The sequence below is a fragment of the Osmerus mordax genome, chromosome 11 (assembly GCF_038355195.1).
Source record: "Osmerus mordax isolate fOsmMor3 chromosome 11, fOsmMor3.pri, whole genome shotgun sequence".
Lineage (NCBI taxonomy): Eukaryota > Metazoa > Chordata > Actinopteri > Osmeriformes > Osmeridae > Osmerus > Osmerus mordax.
Genome location: NC_090060.1, coordinates 10,563,828 through 10,588,641, shown reverse-complemented (window position 1 = coordinate 10,588,641; position 24,814 = coordinate 10,563,828). Strand labels below are relative to the sequence as shown.

At 46.9% G+C, this 24,814-nt stretch overlaps 1 protein-coding gene across 7 annotated transcripts in view; it reads left to right on the top strand.

Moving 5' to 3' along the window:
• Window positions 1–24,814, top strand: part of msi2b (musashi RNA-binding protein 2b) — a 175,550-nt gene that overhangs the window by 116,787 nt on the left and 33,949 nt on the right. For all 7 annotated transcript variants that reach the window (XM_067245882.1, XM_067245876.1, XM_067245881.1 and 4 more), the window contains exons 8-9: window positions 10,273–10,355; window positions 20,589–20,703. In XM_067245882.1, the coding sequence (XP_067101983.1) occupies window positions 10,273–10,355; window positions 20,589–20,703 (198 nt within the window). The remainder of the gene's footprint in view (window positions 1–10,272; window positions 10,356–20,588; window positions 20,704–24,814) is intronic.

Genomic DNA, 24,814 nt, shown 5'->3' with positions numbered 1-24,814 from the left:
GCCTTTCGTTGCTCTTTACCGATCTAGAAAACGTTGACGCACCCAGGAACCAATTTTTCGGACACATAATGGTGTTCTGACAGTGATTGAACCCTTTGATAGTTTTTTTTCTCCCCTTGTATTTTCTTTCTTTCTTCCTTTCAAATATTTTTTATTCTTTTTTTTTCCTTTTTTTTTCAAAGAAGTGTTCTGTATCAGCCCTACCATATGTATGCTCATTTGCATGGTCGAGCTTTGTGCTAGCCTGATTAATTTTCACCAAAGTTGGTTTGCGAAGGAGAACCACTTATTCCAAGGGCTCGCCAACGATAAGATCAGAGGCGGGTTCCTTTTTTTTTGTCGTCGTCGTAGCTAACTGCATTAACTTTTGTTTGTTTCTCCTAAGCACTTTGAGCTGCAATTCTTGTATGAAAAGTGCTATATAAATAAAGTCTTACTTACTTACTTATCACTCCCATAACTTAGTTTTTCCTCAGCTCTCTTTGGGTCTATTTATGTATTTATTTATTTTTTGATTTATTAATCTATTTATTGTTGCTGTGTGAAGTCAAGGAAAGAGTAGTGTGTGATATCGGTTGAGGGAAGCTGGGAAGGGAGGAGAAGTTGAGTGGAAGCAATTCTCACTTTCTCCAATGTGTTGGTGTCTGTGTGTGTGTGTGTGTGTGTGTGTGTGTGTGTGTGTGTGTGTGTGTGTGTGTGTGTGTGTGTGTGAGTCCCTGCTGTGTCTGTGTGTCTACCTAAGTAGGACAGAGAAATGGATGGGCCATTGTGGCTAGGTGACCTACATACAACAAGCGTGGACAGAACAGATTTCTCAACACCCGGATAGAGTTGTGTGTGAGAGGCAGTGGAGAGGGGCGCGGTGCAAGGCGGAAAAACAAAACACCGTTGCCAGGAAATGCTGATGTACTGAAAAGCCGCATAAAGGGACAACTAAGCAAATATTAATGTACCTGGACAGGTTTTTGGGGACACCTTGTTTTGTGTGGAATAGACAAAAAAAAAGATTGGTTTTAAAGCTTCTCCTCTGGAGAGCTTGTCTCCATGTCAGCCGGCATGCATAATTCATGGATTAGAATACATGAGATGTTTATCATAGGTGAACATACAGATATGTACTTGAAAAAGACAGTCTTTCTCTGACAAGCGGGTTCATTAGCATATCTCATACATAAACAGGAAACACGCTCACTCTTCTGGTGTGATGTTGATTCTGTCACACCGTTGGTGACACAAACACATATAGTTCAAAACACACACACGTACAGTACATAGAAATGCCTTTTAGCTTATAATGCATGTATATGTATCCATGTGTCATAGCATCATAGCTGGGTCATATTTACTGGAGTAGATATGACACCAGGTGCAGAGAACACGTGTGTCCACAGAGTTGATCCTGTAGGAACAGCGCCCGCTTGAGTTGGATAAAGTAGAGTAGTCAATAGAAACCCCTCCCTCATCCTAATATACTGGAGAGGTATCAGCACTGCTCGAAAGCAGAGTGTGTCTAACCCAGTGTCTCTGTATATGATATATAATGTGCCTCGCTAATGAACATGTTGTGGTATTAAAAGTTGGGGGGGTGGGGGGGGGGATTGTGTGTCAGCTGTCCTGTCGCATTGTTCACCAGTGGAGGTGACTTTGTCCTTTAATTCCCCCTTTTCCCTCATATCTCTTCTTCTTGCTGTCTCTTCCTGTGTCAGCTCTTTCGCTTTACACTCTTTAGTGCCTACATTTTTGTTAAACATAGAATATAAGATTTATCTTATTCACACAAACATTCTCTCACTCACTCACACACACGCACACACACACACACACACACACACACACACACACAGTTGCTGATGCTCAGCAAAGCCGAGCAATCTGATCTCCTTGGCATCCTCAGTTGGTGCATGTGTGTGGAAGGTAAAAAAAAGAAGAAAATAATATAAAAGATGTATCCAGAATCTAGAGCCTTTTTGTTCTAAATGCACCTTGGAGCCAGGGCATTTAGAAAGAGAACTGATTACCAGTCCCTGTTTCTGTGTTCTAGCCTGCAGGTAAATCCAGTTTAATCAAATACTGTATACATTCATTCACCTGCCTTCAGAGACTTCCACTTAATCTAAATACAACATTCATGATCATCTGCTGCCGAGATGATAACTGAATGGAGGAGCACAGAGGGAGCGTAGTCTGAATGCTTGCACATGCTTACCTGTTCATCTGAGCTGAGGGAGACTTGTGTCGGGAAGAGGATATATATCATCACATTCCAAACTCCATATGCCTATTCTGACTGCCGTTTAGGGCAGTCTGGGAGCATCTAATCAAGGTTTCATTTATTTGTCATTCTTTCTCACACTGTCTCTCTCGCTGCCAATCTCTCTCAATTTCTCTCCTTGTGTCTGTCTCTCTCTCTCATTCGGTCATGCCAATTGCTCCCTTTGAGAAATGGCTCTCACGGCTCTCGCCTCGATGTGTCTCGTGTAATTAAAGCCCAAATTGTTTTGATGTCAGTGTAATCACATTAGTCTGTTTTTGCAGGAGGGAAAGGGTGAAAGAGAGACAGACAAAAAGAAAGAGAAGGAAAGAGAGAGAGAAATTAGACTTGTTGCGCTAGCACCACAGTCTCGACTGCCATTATTGTGTGTGTGTGTGTGTGTGTGTGTGAATGTGCACTTCTGCGTGTGTGTGTGTTTGCCTCTCTGTGTGTGTGGGCGCGTGCGTTATGTTGTTATTATGAGCAGAGAGCTGTCACAATGCATTGCGCTCAAAGCCCTGGCCCATATGGTGTTCCATTACTTTGCCTGTCAGATCGGAGCCGAGGAGAGAGACTGACGCAATCACACATTAATACAGATAGTTAGAGAAAAGAATGAGATAAATGTTTCGGGAGCATGTGGAAGCAAATAGATGGCTCAATTGTTTAGGGGGGATTGGGAGGCTGCTTTGTTTCCATGGTGTACATCTTACTTAGGACCGGGCATGCATTCATACTGAGATATATGGCCTTTATTTATTTATCATTTTTTCCTCTTTAAATGTACCATATTGTGGATGTCAGCCACTTTATTATCCAGGTTGTCGGCTGCCATGCATTTGCTGCATTCCAAAATTTGATTGGAAGAACATGGGATTTCTTAGCCCTGCAAGTCTGACTTGGGTCGACACCGATGAGGAATAGAGTATGGGGTCTAGACATGCGATCACAGGGTCAATTATACTGATCAAATATTTGAATATTTGTGTTCATCTTACCTCTGGTGTTAGCCCCCTTACAGACTGTTCCCAGGCTCGTGTTGTGCTTGATAAACCAAACAGAGTGCAGGTCAAAAGTGTTTGGCAGGAGTTGAATCATGTTTTATTCATGTGCAAACACATGCAACCTGTGAGGATGAATTACTGTGGGCTGAAGCCTCGTAAACAAGAAACTGTCCTGACTGTTGCTTCATTTATTCATTCATACATTCATTCACTCATGCATTCATTCATCAGTTTGTTTGTACATTCACTCCTTCATTCATTCCTTCATTTATACATAGTATTTAAAGAAGGTCAAATGTTTTGAGGGAACACCCCTGTCCTTAACTTGGTATCTTCCAGTGTTGTCTCCCCCTGTGTTAGTCAAAGACCGGGGGCTAAATCTGCATACTTTGCTCTCCGGGTTCATCCATTTGACTTAATGAAAGGAGCCTAGCAGGCAGATCATTACCGATTTTGGAGCAATGATTTGTTTTTTCAGCTTTCAGTGTTCGGAGTCTTGTGTAGCAGCCGCTCCACTCCCACTGTAAGGTTTTTGGGGTGTTCATCGCTGACATTAATTTTGGAGAGACAGTCTTGAGCACGCAAATATGTGACCTTAATGTTCCCTAAAACAAATGTTTCTGCAAGCTAACTGTGTGCCCTCCGTGTCTCTTCATTGCAAGTGGGGTGCTTTGGAAGGGGGGGAGGAGTGTGGGCTGGGGTGGGGTGGGGAGAATATGCTCAATATCAGTGACATACACATGCTATAATTACAACAAAAACGCCATCACTACTTCTGCCTCTATATACAACATACATATGCACTATGCTATTCAACAAGTGTGGCCATATGTTGCTCAATAGGTGTCAGTCAGTCTATCACTATGTAGCACAGCAACTCACACGTTTGGACATCTGCCCCCTGGCAAAGTCACTATTTATTTATTTGTTTTCTTTCTGAGAGACCCTCCGCCTCACACACTCATTGAAGACGTTTTTTCCCTCTCCCCTCCGTCACTTTCCGCTGGGTTTTCCCTCTCCTCCCGTCACTCAGCTAAACGTATTTCACCTCAGTCATTATAATGTAGCGCAATGGCTGCTGCTCCAATCGATTCCTCTGTCCACTCTCATTTACTTTACAAGGGATCCCGGTACCAAGGAGCTTACCCGGTTTCTTCCTTTTTTCCCCCACTCTTCCCCCTCTTCTCCTTTTTGATTAAGAGGATGTGTAAATAAGGCCACAAGCTCCCAACGATGCCAATCTATTATTTATCGATGGTGTTGGGGGGGCCTGGCTTCACAGTGTGTCTGGTGGCCTCCTCCGAGGAGTGACAATACTTTTGTGTGGCGTTTTCTCTCTCTCTCTCTCTCTCTCTCTCTCTCTCTCTCTCTCTCTCTCTCTCTCTCTCTCTCTCTCGTCATCTGCTGTTCCTCGTTAGCCGAGCGAATGCAGAGAGCAAGTGAGAAAGATAAAGTGGGTGAGAGAGGATGGAAGGGAGAAAGTGAACACAGAGAGAGAGGGAGAGGGAGAGGGAGAGAAGGAGAGAGAGGGAGAGAAGGAGAAGTAAAGGGAGAGGCACAGTAAAAAATGAGGCCCATTGACAGGTTTTCTAGTGGCGCTTGCCTCAGGTTATTAATGGATGGGAAAGTGGGTCCATTTATCAGCAAGAGGAGAAATTAATTGACAACGGCTTTGATTTTATTTTGTCTACCGTTGTCTGCACCTGTCACCATATTTATGTTCTTTTTCTTTTTTCCCCCACTGTCAACTTTTTTTTCTCATTTTCTTTTTTCATAAGAGTTCCCTCCTCCGGATTGCTGTTTGGTTACTTGGTTACTGGTTGGTTACCATATAAAGTGCTGACTTGTCCCTCACATGAAGACAACTTTTTTATTGGCTCTCTTTCAAGGGTTCCAACCTGTTGAGCCAATAAGATTCTTAAGGATGTCAAAAGGACTGCCCATTCTGTGATCTAGACCAATCGTTGTCAGTCTTATTATAGCAAACTAGAAGCCTTGCCCAATCAGGTCAATGTTTACTGTATTACCTTTTACCTTGAACTGAACAGACACGGTTTCATGCCACAAGTCACACTCATGCAGGTTAGAAAACACACAACGTTGCATGGTGAACATGTACACACACACACAGTGTGGCAAGCCTGTCTGAGCTCCCCCCCTGGCTCTCACACACTGATGGAGTGGGGAAATTGGATGCCATTTGTGACGGCGCTGTCATACTTCCTGCCTGTATGCAAATGAATTCTCACACTTGGGAGTAAATTGAATGGGGGGGTTTGGAGGAAGAGGAGAGAAGGGAGAGAAGGGGAGAGACAGAAAGAGAGAGAGAACATGCTAATAGAGAAAAACAAACCAGAATGTACCTCCAATGTTTTCTGTCAACTTTGAGTGACTGAAGCCTACCATTTTTGTGTTCGCTCATACATTTTTGGTATTCCAACTGAAGGTGTTATTTATAAATTTAAGTTCGGTACAGCGTGAAATATTTTGTTATATAGATATCTATGTTATTTTGTGAATAGGGTATGTCATTTGTATTCAACACCAGTTCCCCTTTAAGAGATTTGTGTGCCATATTTGCCTGGAGGAGAAATGCAATACTCTTATTTTGCGCGCTTATCTTTTTATTGCAACATGAATCAATACCCTGAGACATCGTTATTATCATTAGTGTGTCTAGCTTCCTTGGGTATTTGTGCGAGAGTGCGCGTGTCTTTGCAAGCGCACAAATGTGTGTGTGTGTGTGTGCGTATGCATCGAACCATCAGTGTATAGGCTCCAAGCAAAATCAGGGTGCAGACCTCGAAGCAGAATGCCTCCTCTCATTTCGCTTAGTGATTAATTCACTTTTCTGAGCTTTATTTGCTGTGTCTCTTCCGGAGTGGGTGGCCAGCCGCACCAATAACAGGATTTAGTCACGTAGCGATTCTCTTTAAACACATCAAACCTCCCGCAAGCAGGCCAGGCAGGGGTCCCAAACGCAAAGGTCAGTTGAAGACTCATTGATTTAGCATTTAAATTTTATTTGCGGCTCCCTCCCAGCCCCAGCTCTGATGGGGGTCGCTATTAAGGAGTTTGGGGGCCCTGTTCGGTTGCGGACTCTTTGTTTTACGCGAGGCTGAGAATGTCTGGGGGCGCCCGCAGGGACCGTGGCTCGCCGCCGCCTCCGCCAAGCGCTAATAAGTGTGAGATTCAGCCCAGACGCCTCCAGCAATGGTCACTAACACTTATTACCGCGCCTTAGATTGAGAAATCCATGTGTTGTCATTGAGGTGGAGGAAAAACGGTGGCGGGGGAAAGAAAAAAAAGAGAGAAAGTTCAAGAAATAGAGTTGTCTGGAGGAACAAGAGTGTGGCGTTGGCGGCGGGCGGAGGTGAGGGGGGGGAAGTCGGAAACGCACCAAGGCAGACAGCTCCTGCAGTCGGCCTCTGAAGGCGGTAGGAAGAGAGGCTGTAGTTCTTTTGTTTGGTTCACCGCCAGGACTATTGTGGGACGCGTGTACAGCAGCATTGCTTGGCGGCAGCAGGAAATAGCCTGTTCGGGGTGGTTAGGCCGCTAAATGGTGGAGGTAATGTTGCGAGGCGCCGAGAGACGCCGCCGTCACGCAGCCCCCTCCTCTCGCGGAGAGCAGGAAGCGCCGCTCTCCTCCTCTTTCCTCTCAACTCTCTCTCTCTCCCCCCCCCCCCCTAGCCTTCTTCCACCCCTCCTCCCCCTCCTGACTTTGGAAGGGCCTTGGTGAGAACGCTCCACGTGCAGGTGTCCGTCTTCATTAAGGGGAGGGGGGGGGGGGGGGCTGCGTTAGCCACAGCTGTTGTCGTTAAGCGGCTTCCACTCTGAGGAGTTGATCTGTCGTCTGTGTGCACGCTGCGGTGCTCAGAGCGGTGGGCTGGCCGTGCCAATAGTACCTCAAACTCTGACAAAGGCTGCCAAGCCAGATCATTACCTTACCCCTCACCCCTAACACCTGACCTTATGGAACACAAGACAGAGAGAGGAGGAGAGAAGGCGAAGGAGGTCGGGGGGTGTTCTTTAAGGGAAAGCTTGACATAGAATGAAAGAACCTGCAGCCATGTATCACTATAGATGGAGAGTAGAGGGAAAGGAAGGACAAATAATAGATATAAATCTGAGCCCATAGCCAGTTCCAGTATGTGTGCTAACACTGCCTCTAGAGGCCGGGAAGGGAAACTGCGGTCCACCTATTTTACAGGAATCAGAGACCATCAGAGGCAGAGTGGTAGATATTTATATTTATATAGAAGCATAGAAGCAGTGTGGATGATAGATATTTATATAAAGGCAGAGTGGATGGTAGATATTTATATGGAGATATAGTGGATGGTAGATATTTATATTTATATAGAGATAGTGAATGGTAGATATTTTTCGGAGGCACAGGTGTGTCTACCCACCCCCCTTCTAGCTCCCTCTCGCGCTCTCTCTCTCTCCCTCTCGCTCTCTCTCTCTCTCTCTCTCTCTCTCTCTCTCTCTCTCTCTCTCTCTCTCTCTCTCTCTCTCTCTCTCTCTCTCTCCCTTTCTCCCCCTCTCTCTTGTCTCTAGCTTTCCACAACCCAGCATCAGGCTGGTTCTCAGGCCCTGCTGAGAAATTGCTCCTGACAGTTGATTTGTTGGATGTCAGAAGTGGTCGGTGTGGCACAGATAAGGGGGGTGTGAGGGTGGGGGAGGGGTAGAGAAAGAGGATTGAGGTAAGGAGATGGGATGATCTAGGGACTATCCTCTCTCTGGTTGAAAAGTGTTAGAGAGGGTTGTAGATCAACCTACTCTTTGTGGAATATCTACAGTACTTATGTTTGGTAGTATGGTGTTTAGACTGTCTGCTCAAGTCTTTGAGCCGTTCATGTTTGTATTCTCCGTCAGACCTGGAAGAGTGTGAGAGGGGGGCAGACTTTCCCAGTGAAGGTGTTCTTTTATTGGATAGCTGTCATTAATCAATGGATTGGTGTCATTGCAACACCAAAATTAAAAGCAGAAGGCCTTGTTAAGCCTCATCCTCGATGCAGCTGGTGTATATATAAAAGGTTTTCATGGCGTCTATGAACAGAGTCTGTGCTGCAGTCATTAACGGCTTACTGTGGGGGAACCTGAGAGGACCTCAGAACACCGGGGGGGGGGAGCGATATGAATGACGGCCTGGCCCGACTGCGGATGGCAGTCGTGCGTTCTGATTAGTCAACGCCGCGGGCGACCTGGGCGCACACACACGTCGCAGCCCCCTCGGCGAATGAGAGGAGAGCACGATGAAACAAGCGGCCCCCAGGGCCGGATGGAGAGCTTGCAGAGCGATCCGTCAAAATGAAAAGAGAAAAGAGAGGAGAGAGGAGAAATGATGACAGTGAGAAAACGGGGGAGGAAGTGGAGGGGATGGAGGATGTCAAGGGGGGAGGTAGAGCGAGAGAGGGAGAGAGAGAGAGGGTGGCTAGTGGACGAGATGATTGAGTGAGAAATGGAGGGCCGAGAGTGAAGAGAGAATGGAACTGATGTAGAGGGCATGGAGAAAGAGAGACAGAAGCAGGGAGGACAGGGACACATAGCAAGCAGCTGATTGGGGGTGGTGGTCGTGATGTCATCAATGTAAAGTAGATGGTGACATGGGGAAAAGGAGGAGGGATAATAAACGGGGGTTCCCCACAGGAAGTACTGGTGTAACGACAGACAGTACAGTAGGAGACAGGAAGTAATTCGGTTTGGGTGAGGGTGTGTGTATGTGCACAAGCACACACCCGCACATCTATGTGTATATATGGACCTACTTGTAATCACTTGCACTCTTTGCTGTGTGTGTGTGCTTGTGCAGATTCGGGGGGGGTCTCCCGGGTCACTGGGCTACTTTATCTTGGCCCCTCTTATCTGGCCCTCCCGTCTCCTTATCTGGTGTTATCTGCCGGCGTGTGGCGAAGGAGGGAGTGGGGTGGTGCAGGGGGGTGCCGGGGCTCTCCGGACGCCCCTGGCTCTCTGTCAAACCCTGTTGACCCTCTGACCCCTGGCAGCTTATCTCCCAGTCTCTTAAGAGCGTAAGCCTCGTCCCAGCCCAGCCCAGAGGGGGGCTCCCGAATTTCAGCTCCTCCTCCTCCTCTTCTCCATCCTCCTCCTGCTTTTCCTTTCTCCTCATTTTTCCTCCCCCTCCTCTTATAGAAAGGGTTAGGTTTTGGGTTCGGGTTTAGGGGTTAGGAAAAACAGGATTTTGAATGGGACTGTATTGTGTGTCTCCACAAGAATAGCACACAAATTGTGTGTGTGGCTGTGTGCACGGATGGGCTATAGAAAGATAATGTGTGAACAGGTATGGCCATGTGCCTGTGAAAGCATCGAGATGTTTTCACACATTCAAGAGAAGCGTGTTTGCAGTGATTGTCTGTTGATGGCTTAACGTGTCAGTACTGTAAGTGTCTGCATTCCAATGGGTTTTCCCTCCCACCGTACAGTTTAACCTGCAGATAATCAAGGCAAAAACTGGCTTGGCACATTATCATCACTGTTGCTTTATACCTTCTGCTTAGGTTTTGTGAGCTGTACCTAATGTGCTGTGTATTAATAATAGTGATGCTGTATAAAAGTAACATAAAGCCCAAATGTTTCGTTTTTTTTGTGAAATATCAATGAAGGAACAGATAAGATCTATAATGAAATTTACACGCCTGGCAAAGGCCCATGAATTTTAATTTAATGAGCTTTGAGGTGTTTTTGTTGCTCCCTTGTTTCCCCAAGGAGCGGAAAAAATATAGTTATTCCAATAAAAAGAGGTTTGTCATCTTTATTGCGAGCTTGCTTTGGTTGAAGCAGAACTAGAAAAGTATTCTTTCCTAGAACCGGGAATTTATTATTTACAACAACTATTATTGTTTTCTTTTTTCACCTGCTTATAACACATTGTGTGAAAGTGCTTTTGTAAAAACTAACCAGTGTTCTTTTTTCTGTTCCCTTCTCTCGTCCTTCTCCTCCATACCCCCTCCCCCCTCCTTCCTGTTATTCTCTCGACTTTCTCCGTCATCTCCGCAGGCTTCGGCTTTGTGACTTTTGAGATGGAGGAAGTAGTGGAGAAGGTCTGCGAGATCCATTTTCACGAAATCAATAATAAAATGGTGAGTGGCGCTTGCCTTTGGAAATGGCCGGGGCCGACCGGATTAATATTACATTTTCTCTTTTAACACAGCGGTAACCAGGGTGGGTGCTGACATTGGTGGGTGGGGTCGCTGCCCACACAGCCCCACACACAGTCGCATACACACATGCACTCACACTCACACTCACAAACAGGCGTACACATATACAGGCACACACACACAGGCACTCACAGGCAAACGGATGCACAAACAGGCACACGCACACACACACAAATAGGCACACACACATGTACACACAGCACAGCTACCCACACTCAGAAACACGGCATGGTTTGAGGGATGCGATGGTCAGTGGTGTGCACTAGGCGCTCACCATGAAATTGTGTCTGTGAGCCCTAACTGGGAGAGAGGGCAGAACAGCCTGTCCCTAGCTTTGTCCCATGTCCCATTTCCACGCAAAACCACCCAGCAAATCAGGCTGGAACGGTCAGCCATGTCTGACATCCTGCCATATTACTGGGGGGGAAACTATCAGTCTACATAGTCCGCAGCTTCACAGTTCACCAGGAAATCTGCTCAGTTGGCCTTTTTCATTGTTTTGTTTTTGTTTTAGATTTGATGGGGTTGTTTTCTTAAGTTGGAGGTATAGCCAATGTTCGAGGGAGGAAAACTGTGGCCTTGTTAGTCATAGCCCAGGACACAGTGGTCCAGTTGGGTCGAGTGTAGAGGGCAGCCTGGGTGTAGCACTAGCCTGTTGGCTTGTGTGACTTTGGCCGCATTAGGCTCCTGATCTAGTTTGCCTTTCTTACTCCTTCACAGCTAAAACAATGACTCATCCAAGTTTACCCATGACCTTTATTTAGCTACTCCCCATAAGAGTGTAAAAGCTCTGGAGCGGAATGAAATCAAGAATATATACACCCCCTCATCCTTGTACTGAGTATGCCATTGGGTCAACCCTTTCCCTTGCGTGCACACACACCCTGATACACACAGAGCGTCTTAGCTATCGGGTGAAGTCACCAGCTAATTATCAGCCTCAAGACCTTAAAATATGTCTTAAATCCACCATTATCCAACGAAAAAATGAACTTGGGCAGAGAGGGGTGGCGTCAGACTTCCTTCCTGCCCAATGACTCACCATTATGATCGCTCATAGTCTACAGTCCTAGTCTAGCCTCACACACATGCGCATGCACACACACACTGACTCCCCCCAGACACACAGGGAAGTCATATTATGGGCTGCCCGCAGCGCCCATCTCCAGCCCTACAGTACAAGCTCGTCCCCGCGACTTCTCCTATTGATTTTCACATGATAGCGCATCACACACCCTTATTGTTCAGGGAGCAAGCGAGGTCCAGACGCGACTTCTATAGTTTTTCCGTCGATCTTTCCCGGAAGATGAGCCCCCCCCCCCCACACACACACACACACACACACTCACACCACGCTCATCGACTGCCCACATTAAATTGGGCTACAGGGGAATTGCATGCATCGTTAGCATCGCTGTGTGTGTTGGGTGCGGGGCAGGGGAAGGGAGGGGGGAGAAGGAGAGACAGAGGCATGGAAAACGAATGAGAAAGTGTGCGACTATTCTCTTTGGCCTCCAGTACCGCTCTCTGACACACATAAAGTGACAAGACGGGGCTCCTAGTAGTAGCAGAGAAGAAAAGAGGGGCTCACAGCTTAGAAGTAAACAACCTTGGGGCAGGACCAGAGGAGGTGGAGCGGATGGGGTGTGTGTGTGTGTGTGTGTGTGTGTGTGTGTGGTGGGGGGCATTCTGCATTCCTTCCACTTCTCTCCACCCTCCGCTAATTTCCGATGCCGTTTACTCATCTCCCTCTGCCAGCCACTTCAAAGGAGCTGCTGAGACATCGTTATGCACCAGCAGATTGCCGCCGTCCATATTTGATGACATCTGTTTGCAGTGTTGTCCCCGTGACATTGTAAACAGTCCCGGCTCAGATGCAAACATGGTGTCGGAAAATACTGGACCCTGGTTCGAGTATCATCCACTACAATAGAGCCCGATGGAAATGTCCAGAATTTAAAGTGCATTAAACTCTCCCCAGATTCTTCAATTCCACGTGTTGAACTGTGATATTAATGGAAGTGGCAAGCAGAGTCCTTTTCTCTCAGAAGACAAAGCATAATGTTTCTCTTTTTCTTAAGAGGGCTTTTGTATGCTACCATCTCAATGAACACACAATGTGCCATCTGTTCCGTCATAGAGAGACAGACCAGAAATGAGAGGGTAAAAAGAGAGATTAAGTGAATGAGAGAAAAATATATGAAGGGTGAGGAATGAAGAGATATGTGAGATAGAGAGAGAGAGAACACGACAAGAGAGGTAACGTGACTAGAGCTAAAGATAGAAAAGCTAAGTGGCTGAAGCTAAAGAGAGTGAAGACCATGGCCATTCTCTGTCCTTCAGTTCTCCTGAGCTCTTCTGACGGCCTATTGGCATCTGGAGAGGCCTGTCCCTGAAAAGATGACACATAAACATAAATCACATAAATCATAGTTCCTGCTCTGACACATAAACACAACCAACACACTACACCCTGCAAAGTTTGAAAGGGGATGGAGAGTCCTCAAGTAACAAGCGGTATTAGTAGTTATCAGAATTAGTTAGTATTAGTAGTGCAGATGACATGGGCCTGCAGGAAAGCTTCATTGATTCATCTGTTTGCCAAAGCAACAATGGCAGTTTAATAAGTTAGCCATCAATACAGTATACATATTGATATCAGGTTGCATCTAAAGAGTACCTAGAGTTAGCAGACTTCTTATTCTTGCTTTCCTGCAATAGAGACACAGCTAGATCCTAAGCTAATGCTAACCCACACAGATCCTACTGTGAAGCATTTAAAAGGGCAAACCAACCTCTGACCAAACATCCATTAGAGGAAAAACTCTCCCACTCACAAACAGAGACACACACACACACATACACACACACACACACACACACACACACACAAACACACTACCGAGACGGGGAAGGTTTCTTGTCCAGGGTTGCTCAATATAGCTAGCTAAATATAGCACCTCCCTACTGCTCAGGAGAGGGTATTTATAGTCGGGGGCATCTCATAGACATGCAGCCAGAGTGGAGACCCACTCTGCAGACCCAGGATAAACCCTCCCTCTGGGACCATTCAGACCCTGGAGGAACACCCATAGGGTCCGCACACACACACACACACACACACACACACACACACACACACACGCACACACACACACTAACATACACATATGCATGCAAGCTCACACAGGTCTTGTCTGTTTGGGTCAGTCTTAACCCAGGGTCCAGGCAAACTTCATAGTTCCTGCTCTGCTTTCTTCCACACTGTGTCTCCTTAGCCTGAAGGGTTTATGTAATGTACAACAGCTCACCACGCACAGGCCCTGGAGGTTGATGTCATGCTCATTGCATATCATGAGACATTTGCAGCTTGTATTTGATTTCAAGGACACACTGGCGTCAGTGTGCACTCAAACACACATTGCCCTTACCCCTCGTCTCCCAGTTCCTATCCTAACCCTCCCCACCCCCCTCACAGCCAGCAGAGAGATGTCCATTCTCATTTCCAGTCACAGGGACCACATCAGTCCCCCTTGCCTCTCCTTGTCTGCCCCCGGCATTACCCCCGTCCACCACCCCACTCCCCCCCCCCCCGTCACGTCCCGTCCACCCTAAAGCTAGCGAGCTAGCCCGCCGTGGCGCTGGGCCATTAGCATGTATGGTAAGTGCCGGGCATGTCAGCGGGCCAATTTCTTGTGTCTGTACCGCGGTGGGACTCTGGCTTGTGCAATATCATCAGCAGATAATCTACCGCTGTGAGGGGGGAAGTGGTGGCTCAAAGTGTTTGTGTGTGTGTGTGTGCTGTTTGGTGGAAAATCATACTTATTTTCCTCTCTCCTCAGACTGTTAATGCCACACACTCTCAGCTGACTCTAGGAACATGGGTGTGTGTGTTTGGGAGTTTGTTTTTGTGTGTATGTCTGAATGTGCATTGTAATGTGTATGTATGTAGTACACCAGGGTAAGACATATAACCTGACAGTGGTGATTGACCAATTGAATCCCGTTATGGTTCATCTCAAGTAGGTTATACCCCTATCTCTACGTATTGTACATGTACTCAGCTTCTTTACCCAGACACTACATGTGTGTTTGTGTGTGTATGATTGTGTGAGTGTGTGCACTCGTGCGACATATCATTTGTCTCTGTGTTTGTTTACCATTTGTCTGTCACTTTCTTTAGAGTAGTTTAGGTAATGGAAGGGAATTGTGATATTTGAAAAGATTACTGTAATTCCATCGGTTGTCACAGAGAAGGCTATTGGCCAAGTGTTCTCAGTGACCACACATGTCAAAACAGACAGGATGGAGAGAGATGGTGTTAAAAATGAGACATTTTGAAGAGAGTCTGCCATGGAAAGAAAAAGACAAAGGGAGAGAAACATCTAGAACAAAAGAGAGAGACAGAGAGGGAGAGAGAGCATGGAAGAGATGGAGAGGACAATTTTCTGTTTGTGATTGACCCGGCCAAAACAGGCAAACAGCGCTGGCAAATGGCGTCATAAAACCAAACTTGGTTTTACTGCCTCCTAACAGTAGTTGATGTCCAACATAAAGCAAAAGAAAGCAATAATGTCACTGGAAGAGATTCAGGGCAAGAGATGAGAGGAAAGATGGAGCAGAAAAGGGGGAAAAAGTGTGTTGTTGCGGATCTTGGATGCACACTTTGTAACCTTAAGAGACCAACAAGAAAGCTTTGGCTGGAACCACAGGGTCTCATGAATAGCCGGACAACCTGACAAACAAACACACAAACTCACACATGCACATGTTGGACACACGCAATCGCAGAAAATTGTTCACATGTTAGCGGACTTTTTCGGAGCTTCTCACTTGCACGGCCGGAAGAGGGTTAAATCTGTGAAAGGTCACAGCTCATGTTTTAATGATTCTTTGTTGCAGACTGTTCTCCTAGCTTAGTTAAAGTTGGATGTTAAATAACACCATTATCGAAACCTCACAGGATATATATTCAGAACCATATACATCTTGGATGTATTGGATGCACACTTTGTAACCTTAAGAGACCAACAAGAAAGCTTTGGCTGGAACCACAGGGTCTCATGAATAGCCGGACAACCTGACAAACAAACACACGAACACACACATGCACATGTTGGACACACTCAATCGCAGAAAATTGTTTTACGTTCACTCCGAGCACATTCTTCTTGAAAAGAGCAGAGGCAGGAACAAAATAGAGATGTAGTCTTTCAGAAGCATAAATGGAATCTGACGGGATTTCATTTCTCCCTCTCTCTCCCTCCTCCCCATCTCTCGCCCTTTCTCCCCTCCCTCTCTCTCGCTCTCTGTCCCTCCCTCTCCCTATCTCTCTCTCTCTGTCTATCTCACTTCCTCTCTTTCCCTCTCTCCCTCCTCTTTCTCTCTCTCTCTCTCTTTTTATCCTTCTCTTCCTCTCTGTCAGAGAAATATAGATTTTTATGTCAGGGGGAAATAGCTGTAAGTGTATCAGTAATGTACTGTACTGAGCCTCCACCTATGTCTCCCCTGCAATTTAATTCAAGTGGCCATGAATTATGCCTGGGTGTTAAAGCTCAGGGCTCTGGTGCCCCCGGGCAGGTCTCTCTTTTACTTTTGTCTTCCTCCCCTCCCCTCGCCCCCCATCTACCTCTAAAAAGCACAAATACAATCACACCAGGTTGGATTGCTGGCAATCTTTTCCCAATGGCGTGGTAGATAGGTGTGTGTATACATGTGTGTCTGTGAGTGTGTATACTTGTGTGTGTGTGTGTGTGTGCATGTGAGTTGGTGTGTGTATGGGTGGGTCTGGGTGAGCAGGGGAGGGTCTGGGTGGTCAGGGGAGGGTCTGGCTGGGAAGGGCCATATATAATGACGTAGTGTTGCATATCAGGGGAAGATGAAGGCCCAGCTGTAAGCAGACGAGAGCCAGCTTGTTTGTGTCTCTCGTGTATGGACAGCCCCTTCTCATAGCCACAGTTAATTAACCTGGTTCTAGTCTCACAAACCTCTTAGGATTGTTGAAAACCGACCTGTTCCAACTGGCTTTCAATGTGCTTGCTTATAAATATCCTCTTTGGTTCTGTACAGCACAGTGAGAAACATTTAGATTTTGTGGCGCTGTCGACAGTAAGCTCACTGAGCTATGGAAATGCACTTTAAGCAGTTTACGGTATTGTCGAAAGACAAGGCAAAGTACCAGGAGATTGGATTTAAGTTGTTGCCTGAATTGAAGTGTTAAACTGCAAAAAGCTGGTCTCAAACATGTAAGACACACATCCTTTTTTCCAGTGACCCCAATCACTTTAAACAGTATATATAACTGCTTTGTCAAGGACCAAAGGCAGGAAGCTTCCTCAAACTGAAACCCGAATTTGCTGAGCTGGACAAGGACACTGGAAGTCAAGCAAGGCCGCAGGTTTGATAAGATCCACTCTGCCATCAAATACGACCCGACTGCTGTTAGGACATGTCTCCGAGACTGCATCTCCTCGGCCCTGTTCCAACACTCCAAAAATGCTTCCTTCCTCGAGGTCGTCTTATTTAACACCCCCCCGATCTGAACTGAGAAGCATTTTTGGAGTATTCAGTCAGTTGTTTCAGTGTTGTTTTCAGGTGACACATCCCAGACCATTGTTTTCAGGGCATCTTACAGTTACATCATTTTAGTTTCGTTTTTTTTACTTTAATAATTAATAATTAATAAATGTGTTCTTAAAGCCACTAAGTTCTTTTCTTTGAGAGCATGGAGGGACTAGAGAGAGGAGGGATGAGTCACACAGGCTACAGTTCTCTCTTCAGCATTGGAGCTCCAGGCAGGACAACACCGCTGACATGACAATGAAAAAGCTGAGCGAATGAGGCAACTTTTCCTCGCACACACAAACAAACACACTCACATGCGCTTTACTTTCTTTTGCTTACGCACACATACACTCTTTCACACACACATGCAAACATACACACACTCTCACAGTGGTTCTCCTCTCTCCCTGCCTTATCTGGCCTGTCAGAGGCGACGCTTTCTCTTAAACGAAGCAAATGTGCTTAAGGAAGCAAATTTGGTTGGAAATAGGTTTGATTCCAAGCGTTCCAGCTGCAGTGAAAGTGGCTTTTTTTCTTAACTGGACTGTGCTTGTCCAAAGAGAGAAAGAAAGTGCTGATTATCAGTTTTCACCTCTGACACTTTTTAAAAGTTATATTTTTGAATGGTAAATGTTGAGTTTGTGATCTCAGAGAACATGAACTGTGATAATATCTGTCACTGTGTGTGTGTGTGTGTGTCCACAACTACGTGTGTCAGTGTATTTGTGTCCGCATCTGCGTGTGTGCATGCATGTTTTTGCATGAACACACAATTGTGCGTGTGGACAGTGTCACCTCCTCGATAGTAAGCAGTTTCCACCTCTTAGCAGCATCCTTGTTGTTACAGCTCTCTTCTTCAGCTGGCCAGCGGAAGCACATTCCCCTCGTAACTTTATAACGACCTTTAAATTAAACGGACTCTACTTTTGATTTTTTACATGTGAAAGGTCTCCTAATTGAGCTATGCAACACCGTTCACATGTTAGCGGACAATAAATCATTTTCGGAGCTTCTCACTTGCACGGCCGGAAGAGGGTTAAATCTGTGAAAGGTCACAGCTCATGTTTTAATGATTCTTCATTGCAGACTGTTCTCCTAGCTTATTTAAAATTGGCTGTTAAATAACACCATTATCGAAACCTCACAGGATATATATTCAGAACCTTATACATTTGTACATTACATTTTAGCAGAGACTTTTACCAGACAAACAAATAGTGCATATTTGTACATTTAATAGTGATAGTTGCAGCAGATAACCAAGGACCACAATTGTAGTTATAACACTTTTTTAGTGTAGTTATAACAGTGTTTCAGTGTACTTATAAGTGCCAAGGAACATTTAGTATTTTAACCAACTTCGATGACAAAGGATGACACTTCTTATGGTTAAGTGTAATTTAATGTTATTAGTTAAAGGTTTAGGTTAATGTGATCACGTTATTCCTCCTCTTACCTATTAATACATGTGTGTGTGTGTGTGTGTGTGTGTGTGTGTGTGTATCTGCGTACAGTACCTGTATGTGGCCAATCAGGGCACTGAGCAGAGAAAGGTCAGCAGCGGGGGTTCTGTGCCGGGCACCCTGCTGTGTCCTGGTCTTTATGAACTCCTGGGGGTCTCAGACTGGCCCCCAGAGGGCACTCTGCCAGGTGGTGACCGCCTCCCTACAGCTGCCTGCCCTCTAGGTTCGAGCGGCACTATCTCCCTGTGCCAACTGAGCTAGAAAGAATACCTTTTTCACCAGCCACTGTAACTTTAGCTGGATGAAAAGAGAGCAGGAGCCATTGGAGATACATAAGGTACTTAAACTAGCCTATTTGTTTAGACTATTGATTTACATGTTTACAATGGAGATTGTGGAGATGAAGGATAATGACATCATTCAGCCTGACTGTGTTTATCTTTTCTCTATACTCCCGAACAGAGAAATATGCTCTCGAACAGCAGAGCAGTACACACACACTCCAGAGCCGTGAACTCACACGCATACACCTAAGCAGTACACACACATTTTTGAACATCCCCCCCTGTCCTTCTTCCGTTTTCTCTTGTGCCAAAGTCTCCACTGTGCTGCCTTGATAAGACAGACAGACAGCCAGTCAGTCAGTCCACCTGTCAGCCAGTTAAACAACTTGCAAGCAGTCGGCCAGTGAGTCAGTCCCTCTTCCATCCAATTAGTCAGCCAGCAAAGCTAGCTGGTCAGTCAGTTATTCCCACAGCCAATCAGCCATTCCCATAGCCAGCCTGCCAGTCATTCTCACAGCCAGCCAGCCAGCTCTTCACGGCACCACCCCATTAATACCGGAGCCCTCTTCATATTTTCATTAGGATGTGAAGGACCTCATCAGTGCGGGAACCTAAGCCGTCTGGATAATTAGTTAAGTAATGGCGGTGGAGAGCACTGCTCGCTCCGCTCCTCCGCCTCCACCACTGATGACAGCCTCTGACCGCGGCGGGCTCCCCACGCCCATTAGCCAGTGGGAAAAAGACCCCCACACCTCGCCCCCCATCTCCTCCACTTGGCTGATGGGGAATAAATTGAGCCTCCCCCGCCCCCACCGCCCACACTTCTAGTTAAGGTCCTGGCCATTGTGTTTAATTAAAGAGAGCATTTGAAGGGTAGAATGGCCTTAGCCATCATTTTGGTTTTTGTTTCCCTGATGTATTGATCGTATCTAAATGATGATATTGGCATGTTCATTGAAACAAAGCTCCTGACCTTACCAAGATGGCCTTGGTGCTGTCTCGGACAAATCTGTCTTGTTTTGATATCCCCAGCTGATAAAGAGAAACAGGAGTCAAACGAGGAGGGTTGTAAGTCACATGAGTGCAAGAAAAGTAAAGAGGGAGAAAGACTGTGTGTTTTTGTCTCTATTGGGTGCATGCCACTGAAATTGAAGCAGTGGGGCTGTGGGGTAACTTGTGGTGGAAGTTGGTGAAGGAGGGTGTGAACGGATGGAGCAGCTTGAGGGGGGAGGGGGGTAATAGCACCCCGGGGGTGGTAGCGGTTGGGTGATGAGAACCAGGCGAGAGCAGCGAGACGGTAAGAGTGATGAGAACATTTGGCAAGACTTTGCCTGGAGACACAGACCCTTGCTCGTCTCAGCGGGCAGACAGACATAAAACAACTAGAAAAACAGGGGACACCTTTCATCTGCGGGGGGGGGGGGGGGGGGGTGTAAATGAGACCCCATTTATGCTCTTCCTGTTATCTCAAGTTGAGAGACGCCGTCGGGTCGGATGGGGCTGACCCGATAGCCCCCTTGTCCGACGTGCGGTCAGACCTCACAGGAGGATGCAGTTGCCTCCCGAAATGAAACCAGACCCTCTAGAACCATCCTTCTATATTGTACCTTACCCACCTTACGGTACCTTTATCAAGGACAATACAAATCCAGACCACGACCGCAGGTTCAAATACCGCCAGCACCACACATTCAGCCTGTCCAGTATGCGTCAGAAATGCACTCATTTACCAGGACTGTTCGGGGTGGATCAGGTACCTATTAAACAGAGTCGTATTAAAGCGGCTCTGTGAGATTTGTGCACAGCTAACGACTTTCGTCTCTTCTTTTCTGCCCCTGCAGGTAGAATGCAAGAAAGCCCAGCCCAAGGAAGTGATGTTCCCTCCGGGCACGCGAGGCCGCGCCAGGGGCCTGCCCTACACCATGGACGCCTTCATGCTGGGCATGGGCATGCTGAGTAAGTACCTGTCCACAGGGCCACACCACTGGTGCGTGAGAACATGTCCATCCAGAATGGTTGGAATCCCGGTCAGGGTGATCTGTGCCCTGGTGCCGTTTGCGGCCTCTAGCTGTGTATTCCTTTGAATCCCCTCCTCACCTTGCTCTGTTTGGCGAGGCTGAACACTGAACGTGATGGGGGGACACGTTTCTCCACTTCCCTTGGCTTCACCTGCTCTTTGCCCTGCTGAAAGTAACTGACGGTACACGTATGGAGGAGAAGGCATACACAGCTGGGCTGTGTGCAATGACTATGACATCATCGGTATAAGTGATGCTGACATCATCTGCAAAAAGGGACTGTGACCTCAGTCTGTAACCCCGAAGACAATTACCTCATTGGCATAAATAGCCTATGGGAGTGTGATGTTAGTGGCATTTAGAGACTATGACATCATATGCATTTAGACACTATGACACTTTGGAAACTTAGATAGTGAGATTATAACATAATCTGCATATAAGGACTATGACATCATCCACATTTAGGGATGGGGGGCTTCATTTAGAGACCATAACATGATTACATCTTCTGCATATAGGGACCACAATGCTGTGACCTCATTTTCAAATGTAGAGAGCCAATCATCTGCATATATGCAAATCTGCTGCACGTTGCTTAGAGTGACAGCAGCTAATCACTGCATATCCCAAACCTTGTCATTTTCCTGTCACACTGACTCCGACACCCACGTACACACACACACACACACAAACACACACACACAGAGTCTGACATGACAGCAAGGGAAATCACTAGCTCTGCATGCGAAACGCCACTGACGGGACCGACTGCCAAACGTGCATGAGTGAATCGAGGGATCGACTCCCCAGAGGACCCCACACTCACACATCAGCAAGAGCACACCAGAGGACACGCAGCGGCCCACCTTGTACCCACGCAGAGACTGCACGCGCACACATGGACACAGACCCTCCCATCTCCCCACCCCCACCACCACAGATTTTTCCCAAGTTTAATTTGACAAGAAGCTCGGATTCGAGGAAGGCACTCCGATTTCTCCCTCCCTCCAGTCGACGCGTCAGACCCTTGCTTTACTGACAAGAGATAATTACTGTGAGATTGATCGTCTGCCGAAAGTAACTGAAGCAAATAAATCGTTTGATGCCGCGGCGCTGAATCCGTAACACAGCTAATGGAAGCACCCATATAGGTCGGACCAGCCCACCCATAATTTGACTTGATTAAGTGCGCTTACGGGGGTGGTTTATATGAAAAATGCTATTAATAATCTAAGATGCACACACACACATACACACACACAAACACACAGCTACACACAACCATAAACACACATATTTCCATTTTCACTTTATCCTACCCCAACCCCCCAGTCCAGCGAAGCAGGAGCTAGGCATTATACAAATAAATGGGCAGGAAAATTGAAGTAATGTTAAGTTCAAAATGCATTCTTTCTTTTGTCGGACTTCCATAATCCTGAATAATAAGATCCGGATGTACCACCAGGTTTGTAGTGAAGGAGGGGAAGACAGGGTTAGACAGTTCGTGTCCTTTAGTAAGATACGCCATGATATGTGTTCTCTATATGGTCTGTTTTCTTAAGGATGTTCTGTTGTACATGCAACAGCAAATATGTGGTGACATTACAGTAAGTGCTCTGGCAACAGACGCTCAACAGGCATAGGATGTGAATGTTAGGGTGAGGGTTATTTACAGTGCATACTGAATGGAACAGCACAGGCTTGTTATACCTGAAGTGCCTATACGTTTTGTAAGAACACACCGGAAGGGTTATCTTCATAGTGACGCTGATGTTAAGCAGGCAGAACGTGGGACCCAGCGTGGGGAGGAGTCTGAGGAGGAGGGAGAGGGAGAGAGAGAGGATGTTCCGCAGGAGAGAGGGAGATGCTCTGGCGACATGGTGGTGAAGGGAGGCCTCTTATCTAAATGAAAGTCAATGGCGAAACGTTTGTCAATTTGCATAGGAAAAAAACCCACACATCTACAACACTCATTATTTAGCCAATGGTAATTCCTTACTTGCCCGAATCTCATTAAAAGGCCCCTTGTGCGCTTCGCTTTGTTTACGGCACCTAATCGAGCCATTTATCTTTATTGTGTTAGCGGGCCGCATGTATGTTTGCTGAAATTAATACGCATTTAAGCCCCCAATACCCCCCCCCGCCCCCCCTTACACCCCTCATAGCTTTAACAGATGGGTAATTGATTTTAAAGTGAATCTGAACTGTTGAGGCATAAAATAGGTGCATTAGCATGCATATTAATCTGTGCGTCGAGGGGGGGGGGGGGGGATCAAGGAGGGAGCTGGTTGGGGCCGGATAAAGTGACAGACGAAGATGCTCCGCGAGATGACTTGAAGGGGATGGCGGAGGGAGGGAGCTGGGGCGGAGACGGGCGCCGTAAGGGGAGACGCGCACATACGCACACGCCGCTACACAGGTGTGCACGCTCGGGGCGAGGTGTTCCCATCCTCATATGCTGGAGCTGCTCGTCCAGGACCCCTCTGCTCTGTCTGCATTCCCCTCAGACAGCGCGAGGAGCCCCAGCCGTGAGGCCCTCGCATGGTCAGGTCAGGGAGAAACCAAGGCAGGGAGTACACACACGCGCGCACGCACACACATGTGTAGCGCACACTCGACCGCTCACACGACTACGCGCGCGCATCCCACAGAACTACACATCAACCTACTCAAAGGTACACAACACAAGGAGACTCACGCACCGACACTCATAAAACCACTCACACGTACTAACCCCTACACACACACACACACACACACACAGAGTCGCAGCTGTGATGACGTGCCTTTCACTTCAGCCTCGGCGCTACAGTCACGTACATAGCTTGCCCAGCCACCTGGAAAAAGGTTTGAGAGACTCTTCTCTTTCAACCTCGCCCTTTGTTCGCTGCCACGATATACTTGATACGATGACTGTGGAATAGATGTGTGGGTACGTGCTTGTAGGTGTGCCTGTGTGCATTTAATAATGCACCGTATGTCTGTGCGTGTGTATAGATCCAGATGTCTGTGTCATTTTCATGCAGCTCACCATTCAGACACAGCCGAAGCTGAGCAAGAGATAATGGCTTGTGTGTTTGTGTTCATCTGTAACAGATAATAGGATGTGACGGAGGGCATGTGAGTGTGTGCGCGTGTGTGTGTGTGTGCGTGTCTGCTGAATGTCAGTGTGTCTGTGTGTGTACCACTCACCCAGACAGTAGGTGGCTGATGAAGTGGAGTGGAGACCTCAGGGCTGTGTTGTCCCTCCCCCCCAACACCACCACTATCCCTGGACCCTGGAGCTGCTGGGATGCCACTGTGTTCAACTACCCCCTGCCCCCCTCCCATCCCACACACACACTCACACTCGAACCTATCCCCCCACTGTCAATAGGGCCCCACCACACTCTCTTATTCACACACATACAAGCACACAGTCCCACAGCCAAGCCCCCTTTAACTAAATGTCACAGGAAAAGCCCTGTGTCATGTATATTTAGCTTCCAAGCTTGGCATTTGCTCCTCTTTAAGAAGAAAAGCGCACACAGGAGGGAGGGAGGGGGGGAGGGGGAGGGGGGTGAGAGACCGGGGGGGAAGGAGAGGGGGAGGGAGAGAGAGAGGGAGATTGAGAGAGGGGGAGAGAACTGGCCTCCGTCATGCCTCAGAAAGCATGCAGCACCGTGTCACAGGTAGAAGAGAGACGACTCACTCTGACTGGCCAGATGAAAAGAGCTTTCTCCTTATGTTGCTATAAGAAGCGAGTGTGTTGGTTTAAGAACTCAACAAGCCTCATGGACATTCATGGCGGAGTGGAGCTAAACCTCTACTGTATAGCCAGTGGATTATCAAGGATCAAGTGTTCCACACGATATCCACCTCTGATCTAGACATGAGTAGTTATTCAGTCATGAATCTCTAGTACATGTGACCACATGACCAGACATCGGGCATTCTTTTAATTGCATAGCTTCCCTAATGGTGTGTAAATACTAGGTTTGTGAATAACAAACCACAATGCTCACCCTCCTCCCACCAAACATCAACCACACAATGTAAGGTATTAT